Source organism: Chenopodium quinoa, unplaced genomic scaffold (genome assembly GCF_001683475.1).
Source record: "Chenopodium quinoa cultivar QQ74 unplaced genomic scaffold, ASM168347v1, whole genome shotgun sequence".
Taxonomy (NCBI): domain Eukaryota; kingdom Viridiplantae; phylum Streptophyta; class Magnoliopsida; order Caryophyllales; family Amaranthaceae; genus Chenopodium; species Chenopodium quinoa.
Window position 1 is genome coordinate 2,296,015 of NW_018744858.1, and position 11,121 is coordinate 2,307,135.

At 35.0% G+C, this 11,121-nt stretch overlaps 1 protein-coding gene and 1 long non-coding RNA gene across 2 annotated transcripts; one reads left to right on the top strand and one right to left on the bottom strand.

The window, feature by feature from the left end:
- The first annotated feature begins 554 nt into the window (after positions 1 to 554).
- Positions 555 to 2,403, top strand: LOC110704806. The gene is made up of 3 exons (XR_002508010.1): positions 555 to 1,466; positions 1,557 to 1,624; positions 1,979 to 2,403. It is a non-coding gene; the product is annotated as an uncharacterized LOC110704806 (long non-coding RNA).
- Positions 2,404 to 2,710: 307 nt separating this feature from the next.
- On the bottom strand, positions 2,711 to 10,720 carry LOC110704807 (U3 small nucleolar RNA-associated protein 6 homolog). Its single transcript, XM_021882623.1, has 6 exons — positions 10,207 to 10,720; positions 8,229 to 8,876; positions 6,514 to 6,966; positions 5,765 to 5,937; positions 4,776 to 4,950; positions 2,711 to 3,135 (listed from the first exon to the last, which is right to left on the bottom strand). Exons 1-6 carry the CDS (start codon positions 10,609 to 10,611, stop codon positions 3,046 to 3,048), a joined length of 1,944 nt encoding a protein of 647 aa, XP_021738315.1. The 5' UTR covers positions 10,612 to 10,720; the 3' UTR covers positions 2,711 to 3,045.
- Positions 10,721 to 11,121: the final 401 nt, after the last annotated feature.

Consider the following 11,121-nt stretch of genomic DNA (forward strand, 5'->3'; position numbering starts at 1 on the left):
AGCTGGCACGCTAGCTGGCAGCCAGCTAGCACACCTTGACCCGGTTTTGGGCATGGTGTGTGGGGACCAATACATGGCCTTGGGGATCAAGGCAATGGTCCCCCCAAGCCTTGGTCCTCACTTGGTTTCTTCTATAATTGTGCCAAGTGTCGATTTGTGATTGAGTTGATTAATTATTTAATTTTGGAATTAAATAAATGTCATTTTACCAACTCTCCCACATTGATGGGAGATTGGAAATCAAGGGATCATTTCCCTATAAATACCAAGCTTGGTATTGGGATTTGATACAACCTTGAGTGGAATTAAAAAGGCAACTCTAAGAAAAGAGTAAACCTTTTATTCGTAAAACTCATAGTTATTTTGTCCGGGTCTTGACTAACCTTCAAGACTTAGGACGCTCGGGTCGGGTCGAGGGTACGATCCGTCGGAGATCTCGTCTTTTCGGGATTTTGAAGTAAGAGCTCTTTAGGAGTGAAGCACGCGTCAAAGGTATAATTCTTGTCCTTAATCTTGTATGATTAAGTTTATTATGCTTGTTTAATTGCTTTAATTAAGGGGCGGGTCTTGGTGGGTTTCCTTCCGCGTAGTGCCGGGTCACTACAAAACCCTACATATATTTTGTCCAGTAGGCATAAGCCTATAATAACAATGTTAGAGGACATTAGGGAAAGCCAAATGGAGAGATTGCACAAAAAAAAAAAAAAAAAAAAAAAAAAAAAAAAAAAAAAGACTATATAGCCAAGAAAGACATCAATATCTGTCCTAGGATCCAACTCAGATTAGAAAAATCCAAGATTGATGCAAGGGGATGGTCAGCATTCTAGGATTGTCATTTCACATATGGAGTCAGAGAGGGTGCTTACACAAACCAGGTATGTTGTCAGCTTGCTTGACAAAACTTGTAGCTGCAATGCATGGCAGTTAAGTGGTGTGCCATGTAATCATGCTGTTGCAGCCATCTGGAAGGCAGTAAAGCATCCCGATGGCTGCAAAGACACATACCTAAAGGCTTATGATTTTCCCTTAGAGCCTTTAAATGGACCTCAACAATGGCCTGATTCACCATATGCTCCAATTCAAGCACCCCAAGTGAAAAAAATTCAACATAGGCCAACTGCAAAAAGGAAGCCATCAGTTGGTGAGGTTGAAGGGATAAAAATGTCTAGAAAAGGCCAGCCACAAAAGTGCAATGGGCAGCAGGGGCATAACATAAGGAAATGTCCAATGCCATTGAAAGAGCCTCCCCCCTCCCCCCCCCCCCCCCAAAATAAAAAAAAAAAATCAAATAAGCATACAGCTCAAAAGGACAAGCTTCTGATGCAGGCCCAAAGAAGAGGAAACAACAACAAAACCAGCACCAACAGGCCTGTCCTAGCACCCAACAAAGTCAACTTAATCTTCCTATGCATAACAGGGGTGTAGGAGTAAACACTTACCCAAATGCCTACACAAAACAAGCTATGGTAAGCATTTGCATTTCAATATTACTTATTTTCATTCACTCATACAAAATAAACTTTTAAATAAAATCATTTTTTTATTAAATTGTGCAGCAAATCAATACATCTCAAACTACTCAGTCACAATCCAACATTGGATCAAGTACTACAACTGTCTGGAGGTACTAAGGATGTAACAAGTAATCCTAATTTTCCTTTACTTAAACAAATACATAAAATCAATAATGATTACAAGAAATATAATTAAAATCAAAAACTAATCATATTCTTCCTTTGTTCATCTATATTCTGCAGCATCTCATTCATTTGTATCATTTTGATCATTTCATATTTCACCTCCCATTCATAATCTTCATCTACCCACTCCCAAAATTCACAACCATTATGCTGCTTGTAATTTTGACATGTGATGAATCTTCTAAATGGATTCCTGGTTGTCCTTGATAACCTTCTAACAGCCCTTTTGTTGCATCTGCAAATATAATTTACTGTTGCCATTTTTTTTTTTTCTACAGGTTCAGCTTTTGGAGAAGATAATGGAGGCTTCAACTCTGCATCTGATTGTATTTATACTCCTTGTATTACTTTCTCCAACGGCTAGTTTTTTGGATTTGTATCCGTTTTACAAAAATTGTACCTAAATTCCTTCACTTATTTTTGGTTTGGATAAGATTCAAGGACCTGTGTTTTCTAGTTTGACAGCATTTATTAAGGGACTATGTTTTTTAGGAAGGGATTATGTTTTATTTTGCCAAAAAATAATGCTAAGAGACTAAGATTTTCTCAGGTGAGTTAACTTGCCGAATTCTTAATTTTAGGTCCCAAAAGGTGAAAAAAAAAAAAAACTCAGGTCCCAAAAGGTGAAAATCTTAAAAACTTAAACCCCGACTTTGTACTTAACTCCAAATATGTTTAGACGAAATTCTATTTATGGCATCACATCCACAACATGATACGGAGTATCTCTTTGTGAAAGTTGGATAATGTCCCGTTTTTGGACTTATTTTTCAGAGTTTCATATTTTTTGTAAAAGAATAAATAATAGGGAGGAATTTTTTTGTAAAAGAAGTGTAATATGGAAATTTTTGGAACTTACATGATTCTAAAAAAAAACGGTATAAGAATTTTCGAAATAATTTTACGTTATTTTGAGTTTTCTTAGGCTCTTAGCATTAACTTATCAAGTCCGCAGTCAATCACAAGCAGTAGAGAGATAAGATTTACTGATTTAGATCTAGATCCTATCCTGGATAAATAAAGAAAAAAGAATATTATACAAGTCCATTTGACATGAAGCAATTGGTTCTACTTCTAAATTGTATAGCAGCACTTCCAGGTTTTAGCAAGCCTGAAAGGTGCATTAAAACAAGTGGTGTCCACAAAACCCACAAGCAGGACTTAAGTCCTATAAATATGTTGTTTCTATGCTCAACATTGTTACTCGTCTACACGCTTCACGAAAGAATAAATTCTAAACTACTAACTTGCTCAAAACTTTTACAAGGGTCAGCTCCTATGGTTTAGATTCTTGACCTCTCTTCGAAAGTTAAAATAGCTTACTAATTGTGTATGTACAAGCACATTATTGTACGACTGCAGCAAGCACCGAGGCATCCCCAAGCATCTTCTTTGCACGCCAATATACAGCATTGGCAGATTCGGATGTTCCCAGCTGCATAAGCAACGAGTAAAAGTTAAGCTAGTCAGACCAACTAGATTCGCCATGCTTATTCAATTATTAAGGTGCAAGGATTGACTCCAATGTTATACTTCCTATGTTTTTTAAAGCATACAACAGTTGAATTTCATGCTTTGACCATTAGTATATTTGATTATTAATTATGTTAAAGATTAAGAAAAATTGACATTTAGAAAATATATACACATATATATCGAATTTAACCTAAACACATTCTACAATAATAACATTCGTTTAATAAATCTTCTATACCCTGATATTGACATAGAAGCCAAAAGAGGCAGCACACTGTGCCACCTCAACAATCATGTAACACTACATTTAAATGAGACTTTTTAGACTATGCATTTGATTTCAGAGTGTATTTCTTTAAGACTGAGCGTAAAATAAAGTCATACGAGTACTTGATAAACTATACACCTAAGTCTTACTTATAATTACCAGAGTATAGATTACACTCTGATAATAGATTAATAGGGAGTCCTAATTTTAAGGGGAAAGGAGTCCTTCGGCACAAATTGAAGCTACTTTACTTCGCAATAGGAGTCCTATTTTATATCAACTTGATTCTACTTCTCTTCTCCCTTTTATCAATGGAAATTAACTACATCACATTTCAAATTACTTGGCTGTGGGAGCCCTGTAATCACATGGGTATTGCATAAAGGGAGCCAATAGTCTACATATTAACTACGTGTATTACTAGTAGAAACACTTGCCATATTACCTTGACCATTAGTAACTAACTACTCCGTATAAGTATCTATTAATAAATATTTTAAAATCTTAACATTAAGAGAAACATACATTGAGGTAAAATCCAATAACATTTAAGTTTATAAGGAAATATAGTCAGCATGAAATGGATCAATATTGCCAAAGTCAAAACTCAGAAGTGTTACAAGACTTTCAACTAAAGATAAAAAACGAAATTATTAAGTTGAAGTTTTCACTCACATTTTGATGATTTATTTTTATATATTATAGTATAATTCTCCTGTTATACATTTTAATTGCTATTATAACCTATCTACAACCAATGGAGAACATTTATATCAATCATCAATTGTCATTGTAAGTATTTTATATTTAATATACAAGACTACAACAGGTCTGCTGCATTGTTATCAAACAATTTAGCGTAACATATTACATAATCGGCTATATTTACAATTGCATTCATTATAGTATTATACAAGTGAACATATAATTAATTAATTAATTTATAAAAGTGATTTAAGGTTGAAGGTGACAAAAAGGATTGTTCAATTCAAGTCAGCCCAAATTGGGTAAAAGTAACGTTTACTAATCAGGTAGGGTTCAGGTTGGATTCAATCAAGTTTGGTGACTTAAGAGTTATATGGTCTCAGTTCATCAAGCAAATAAATTATATTGTTCACAGTTGACAAATCACCCGGGCATTGCCCAAGGTAGGAGACAAGTGAAAAAATTAAAAGTGCAGTCAAAGTTACAATATGAATAAAGAGCGCAAAAGTCAAATTGTTGCAAGCTTTAAGAAACGAAAGAAGTTCTTGCCCAATAGAACCTACTTCAGTAATTCTTATCACTCGATCTACAAATAACCAGCAAGTTCTATTATACAAGAAACTAACCTGTGTCTCCATTGAGTAATATTCTTGCCACAGGCTGATGTCCTCACTATCAGTTGCAAGTGCACATTTGTATAGCTTACGAGCATTCGAAAGACTATCTTTGTCACCAGATGAGATCTCCAGCTCAATGCAGTACTTGTGAATGGCTACTCCTGGGTGAGGTAAATTAAGAATTCTGCAGAATCACAAGATAAAATTTAGCAATTACTTCCTTCGCAATCAGAGTAAAGTGTTTACAGAGCTAGTCCTGTCTAGTTAAGAAGTAAAACTTAAGGCTTTGGGAGATCATGGGTTCAAACCCTCCACTAGGGGAACTTTGAGGGTGAGATTTCCATCCCTTTACCCCACCCTGAGGGTGTCTAGGCTCCAACTGGACTGGCAGTAGGACCACGGGCCAGGCCTTTTTCATGAACTACCAAAAAAGGAAAAATTAATGTGTTTGGATCAGGGACATTAACTAATGCACCAAAGAAAATTGCCTTTTGCAATAACACTAAGAGATTGGGTGTGCAAGTAGGGTAAAAATACTAGGGTTGGGTGGGGTGAAGTAGGCTAGATTTTTGGATTGATAGGTAAGTTGCTTAATAAAGAAATTATGCAACGAAATTAGGATGGCCTAGAAAAATAGTTGCAAGTAATTTGGCGCAGAGAGAGAAAAGTAACTCACCCAGTTCCATTTTAGTAGTTGGATTTAAAGAATGGAAAGAATTAATGGAACATCATTTATTGCAGTATTACCTACCATTTATACATCTATTAATCAAAATTTTTCTATTGTGCTTTTAACCAAAAAAAAAAAAAAAAAAAAAAAAAAAAAAAAAAAAAAAAAAAATATTCCTATTGGCACACTAACTGCTTTCATTTATCATTGTTGAAAATATAACCACTATTTTAGGACATCCAAAAAGGAATATTTGACCAATGTATAAGTAGCAGTTATTGCCTAGCCCATGGTGTTAGTCTAGTAGACTTCAAATCTAACTACGTACCGCTTATAGAAGTCTCTTGCTTGTTGAATACCATTGTTCTGCCAAATAAAGTTAACGAGAACAGCAGAGAGAGAGAATCCTTCATCCTGGCCTCCATCTTTAGCCAGTGAAACAAGGGCAAGGTCTACCAACTTGCCAAAGTATTTTTTGTCATTTGCAAAGAGCTCAAGAGCCTGCAACATAAGTATTAGGATATGATTAACTAAATAAGATTGTTGATTGAAGAAAATTAGCTAAAGCTTCAAAATTCAAAAGCTCAACAAAACAAAAAAGTTTGAATACCATCTTGAAAACATAAGATGCCAAAGATAAGGACTACATAGAGAGGAACAGAGAGAGAATAGTTCAATTAGGAGAGGAGAAAGGGATGATTACAAAAAGTATGATAGCTCAGAGAAGGACATGGGAGTTGATGATAAGGAGAGGAAATAATCCCTCTTTGGCTAATCTCTCAACCGGATCACCTAATGCAACGAGTGATGATAAAAGCAAAATCTTTTGCACGCTTTTGTGCTTAACAATATGATAAGTACTGCTATTCTGCAGTTGAGTTTTCTCAGAAATTAGAGAACAATGGGCTAAACAAGGCACAATGGTAAGAGATGATACTGAAAGCAGTGATAGATGCAAAAATTAGGGGCGTTTCTATAAGCTATGAGGATTGTAAAAAGAAGACAAAAATATCAATACAAAGATCACAGGATTGACAGTTGTAATAGACTTTATGAGACCGACAATGATTTACATACCATGACCCACAAGCCCTCGTCATCAGAGACAGCTACTTTTTTCACCAACCTTTTCAAGAGGTCAAAGATAGATGAAAGGTGAGCCTTACAAGAAGTACCAGATTCTTTAATGTGTTTCATTTGTTCTGTGACCCTTAGAACCCACAATTGTCTTGAATCTGAATATTTTCCCTCACAGAAACTCTCTGCTAATTTCATCGCTTCGTCAAATTTACCCATATTCTTGTACAACATTACATACTGACAGGCAAGATCTTCATCAAGACACCCTAAGGTATCAGCTTTTTCAAAGACCTTAATCAGGTGTGATATATAGTCTCCTGCATCCTTTGATGCAATGCAACATCCAGAACTTCCCATTTCTCCTTTTAGACTGATGACTTCAGATAAAAACTTTACGTACATGTCAAACATAGCAACAGATGAAATTGACTGTATAGCTTCTTCATATACCTGAAAAATGTCGCATCAATATCAGGATCAACTAAATGCCAATAATGAAAATAAGGACTGCAGGTGCAATTACTAATTAGACACATCTTAAGAAGAGTCACAAATGTATGTCGTCCATGCTCAACAGAAAATTCCCCTGAATCGAGGATTCCACAATTCCCAAAGGTTGATATAAATATATAAGCATTCACATGATGCCATAGAGGAAAAAAAAAAAAAAAAAACAACTAAGAAAGCTCAATCTATCTCTTAAAAGAATAATTATTCTTTTCTTTCAATTTATTTATGGCATTTAAATGGGGGTACAAAAAAGTTTTAGGAGGATTTAATGACGAAGACAAGCCTTTGTCAATATGTTCCAAATAAAGTTAAGGACATCGCATGTGCATTAAGTTAATGTGGCACAATCAATAATCAACCCCACATGTTATTTGAGCTATGCGAGATACATGTTCCTTTGGTCTATGAACTCAATAGCAATTAAAGTAGGGCATTCATGATCTGAATTCTGGAGCAAGTTTCCCCAAAGATTGAAGTGAGTTTCATGGCTAGTACGGTGTAGCACCAAATGATGGGATCACATCTAAATCAAGCCTTTAATGGTCTAGCAGATAGGTAGTCCTCCTTACTTCCATTTGATGCTAGTCAATATTCTAGATGATACAATGCATTATCAATTTGCAAGTTTTTCTATTTATTTTCTCTCAGAAATTAAGGTTAAAAGTATTAACATTTCACTCCCTCCATTTTAAATTTCAGCTCCATTGTCCCTTTTTTGAAGCCTCAAGGCCAATCTGTATCCAAAAATAAATGCTAAATATTATTCCAGTTTCATTTGGTTGTCTACCTCCTAGCACTAAACATCCCAGTATCCCATACTACAAATGATTGAGGGCGTATTAGTAAACATAACGCAATTTAAATAAATTGTGGGTGGATTACTGATTTTTCCTTAGAATAGGCTTTCCAGCAAAAGGGTGTAAAATGACTTGGAGCATTCACTTTACTTCAACAGATCCAAATCCATGATCCATCTCAAAGCACAGGAAATTGGAAAGATTATGAAAGCTATCATAACAGCATCAAAACATTGTGTCCCACACAAGGGGCTGTCAGACAATGTTATAGAATTGTAAGAATTTTAATGACTGACACCTGAATAATGTAAAAGCATCTCAATTGACTACTTAAAAGTCAACAACGTTACCTTTACTCAGAACAAAGACACTGACAATTGATGACAACAGAGTCAAACTTCATACCTTAATGACTTCTTCCACCTGGGAACGCCCACTATCTGTGCTAATATCTGGAGTACATTGTGGATCTTTTAATTTAATCTGGGCAAGCCAGCTCCAATATACAGGTTCATTTGAGAAATCTCTCCTCATGTCAGCCATTATCGCAGCTCGCATTTCTTCTGAATGTGCCAAGTCTGTAACTTCCACTATCTCAAGGAACTTCTTCCTCAAACCAAAACTAGATGGAATAGCATCAATAGCACCTTCATATATTTTCTGGAATAGCTTAAATCCCTGTTCACGGAAAACATCCAATTTCTTGCTTGATTCTTCCTTTTGAGCACCTTCACCTTCTACTTCTTCAAGAGCCATGAATAAATCTTTGTTCTCATCTTGCCACTGCTTCACCTCAACATCTTTATCGTCATGAATCAGTGTCCCGTCATCTTCCCCTAAAATAACTTTACGTGTTTTCAACTTATTAAGGCAAGTAAGTTCCATGCGCAGAAACTCAACCCAAAGATCTTCGGAAGTTGGGCAAGATCTCAAACCCATTTGCATGAGGACATGTGCAGCTTTTGCATTCAAGTTATGGTCAAACTCCCACGCAGCAGCATAGATCCAAACTGCAGGTACTTTGGGATGAAATCTGATGACTTGACCCAAGACCTGTATCACCCAAAGGAGCAAAGAATAAAGCATGTAACTTCTTAAGATTACGATAGCTTTCAATAATAATCCGAAATACACTTTTTAATGCTTTAAGTAATATAAAAACATAGGATTATAATTTAATAATACAATGACATGATTCCTATAAACTCAAATTTCATTGACAGAAGTGGGTACAATAACTGGTAATATTAGAGGCCACATAAGCCATAAGCAAATAGTCCATATTTTGTATCTGTAAATTCAAAAAATAATAAATAAAAAGGTTGTTTGAATAATATAAGCATGGAACTCGGTGATCAGTGCTTAACTGCTATTATACAATAAACTGAGAAAGTGATATGAACAAGAAGATGAACAAAGTAAGCCAAAAGATCTTCCATCAAACAAATCAGATATTGGACAAAAATTAGACTGCCGCGATAAATTAATTCCTAAATGGTGCAGCAACAGAAACTTAACAAATTAAAGCCTCACTGCTTTCAGCTTTTCATTTGCTGAACACCGGACACCACATAATGAGTGATGGATTTATCGATGTCAGAGTTGTCAAGTCCTACACCAACTCCAGTATAGCCCAAATGAAGGTAATTACATTCTTAACTCAAATTATATTATTTATCAGAGTTGTCAAGTCCTACACCAACTCCAATCACAATTTCATCATAAATTTATAGTGGTAATGTACTAGATTAGTATATTTCAGAGCACGTTGATTTCAAATTGTATTATTTTGCAACATATGTTGAATTTTAGCATCCGATTTCATAATTACAATTACTCAAATATTCCATTTTTTTTTTTTTAATTATCAGTATCTAGGAGAATTTTGTGAATGTGACGTCAAACATAACGCTGATAGAAATCACTTGTATGACTGAAAACTAATGAACAATTAACTTTGATATGTAGCTTGAAAGTTTCCAATGAAAGGAAACAAGACTTCAAGCATTTTTTTCCTTATGCCCTAAATTGAAGCTCAATTGATTATGACATACATTATAATTGCATTTCTAGCTAAGTAGGCCATGTCAAAAAACTACACAATCGACATCAAAATTGCCTCCGTATAATTGTCCGCCTTACAAAACCCGAATTACAACTCAAATATTCTTCTAATTCCCACCAATCCTCAACTGAAAAAAAAAAATTATTTTTAGCCAAACAAGTTCATCAAAATGAATTCTTCCAAATTGTGTCACTATTATATTAGCATTGTAATCCCATTGTAATCCAATATCTTCAAAATCAAAATGCGATCTTTCATATAACATAATTCTGTATAACATATCAATTACAAATAAAAGCTAACAAAAACTTAAAATACCTTCTTCATCCTGCCATTGTTTCTTTCCTTACAAAACTCCAAATACTGAAACCAAATATCAAGGTCACCCTTAAAGCGGCTAGTAGCAATGCGATAAATCTCAATAATCCGTCGAACACCGGCAACATCGGACCGCGATTTCTTGAGCTTTTTATTCCCTTTATCCTTGAGCTCCCGAGAAACAGACTTCTTCCGAAGAAGACGGAGTCGATCAAGCTGTTTCTCGTAATCAATATAGTCTAAGAAATCTTGCTTCAAAGGGCTTGGTCTTTGGAGTCTGTACTCAAATTTTCTTCTCTTTTTCACAATTTCATTGATTTCTCTGCTATTGAAGAGACCTCTTTTCTCCAGGTCGTCTAGGTCTGGAATCATTCGCTCTAGTCTTAATTGTACTACGTCCGCCATTGTTGTTTGGTTTCGAAGGTTTAGGGTTTAGGTTTTTCGGGATATTGGCAAATGAGGAGGATGAGAGTCTTGAGTCTTGACACCTTCGATTAATGTTGAGTTACGCACGGGACGAGTCGGGTCGGGTTGAATGGCTACAGTTAGTTCGGGCCAAGCAAAATGTGTTAAATTTTCTCTTATAATTTTTAGACTTGTGTAGTCACTTTTGGTTCATATAACCGATCTCACTTTATGAAATTATTATCATTGGCATTTATGTTTTATGTTGGTTTGCATGATATTTTATATAATTATTTGCATATAGGTGATAAATGTGTTGGAGGTTGTGTAGATAAATAATGTTCGAAATTTTAATAAAACTACTAAATTTAGCGAGAGAACAGTAAAAAAAATATCGAGTTCTATCTACATATTGAAATAAACACACCATTTTAATTACATATAATTAATCAATTTAGGGGATTTAAAAGACAATTTTAAGACTTTTGCAATCAATTGAGGACAAATTTA

Excerpts from the sequence above, each read along its gene's own strand:
- LOC110704807 (XM_021882623.1), bottom strand. The coding sequence starts at position 10,611 with ATGGCGGACGTAGTACAATTAAGACTAGAGCGAATGATTCCAGACCTA. Across the intron at positions 8,877-10,206 it reads ACAATGGCAGGATGAAGAAG|GTCTTGGGTCAAGTCATCAG; the intron begins GTATTTTAAGTT and ends TGGGTGATACAG. Across the intron at positions 4,951-5,764 it reads GCAAGAGACTTCTATAAGCG|AATTCTTAATTTACCTCACC; the intron begins GTACGTAGTTAG and ends GTGATTCTGCAG.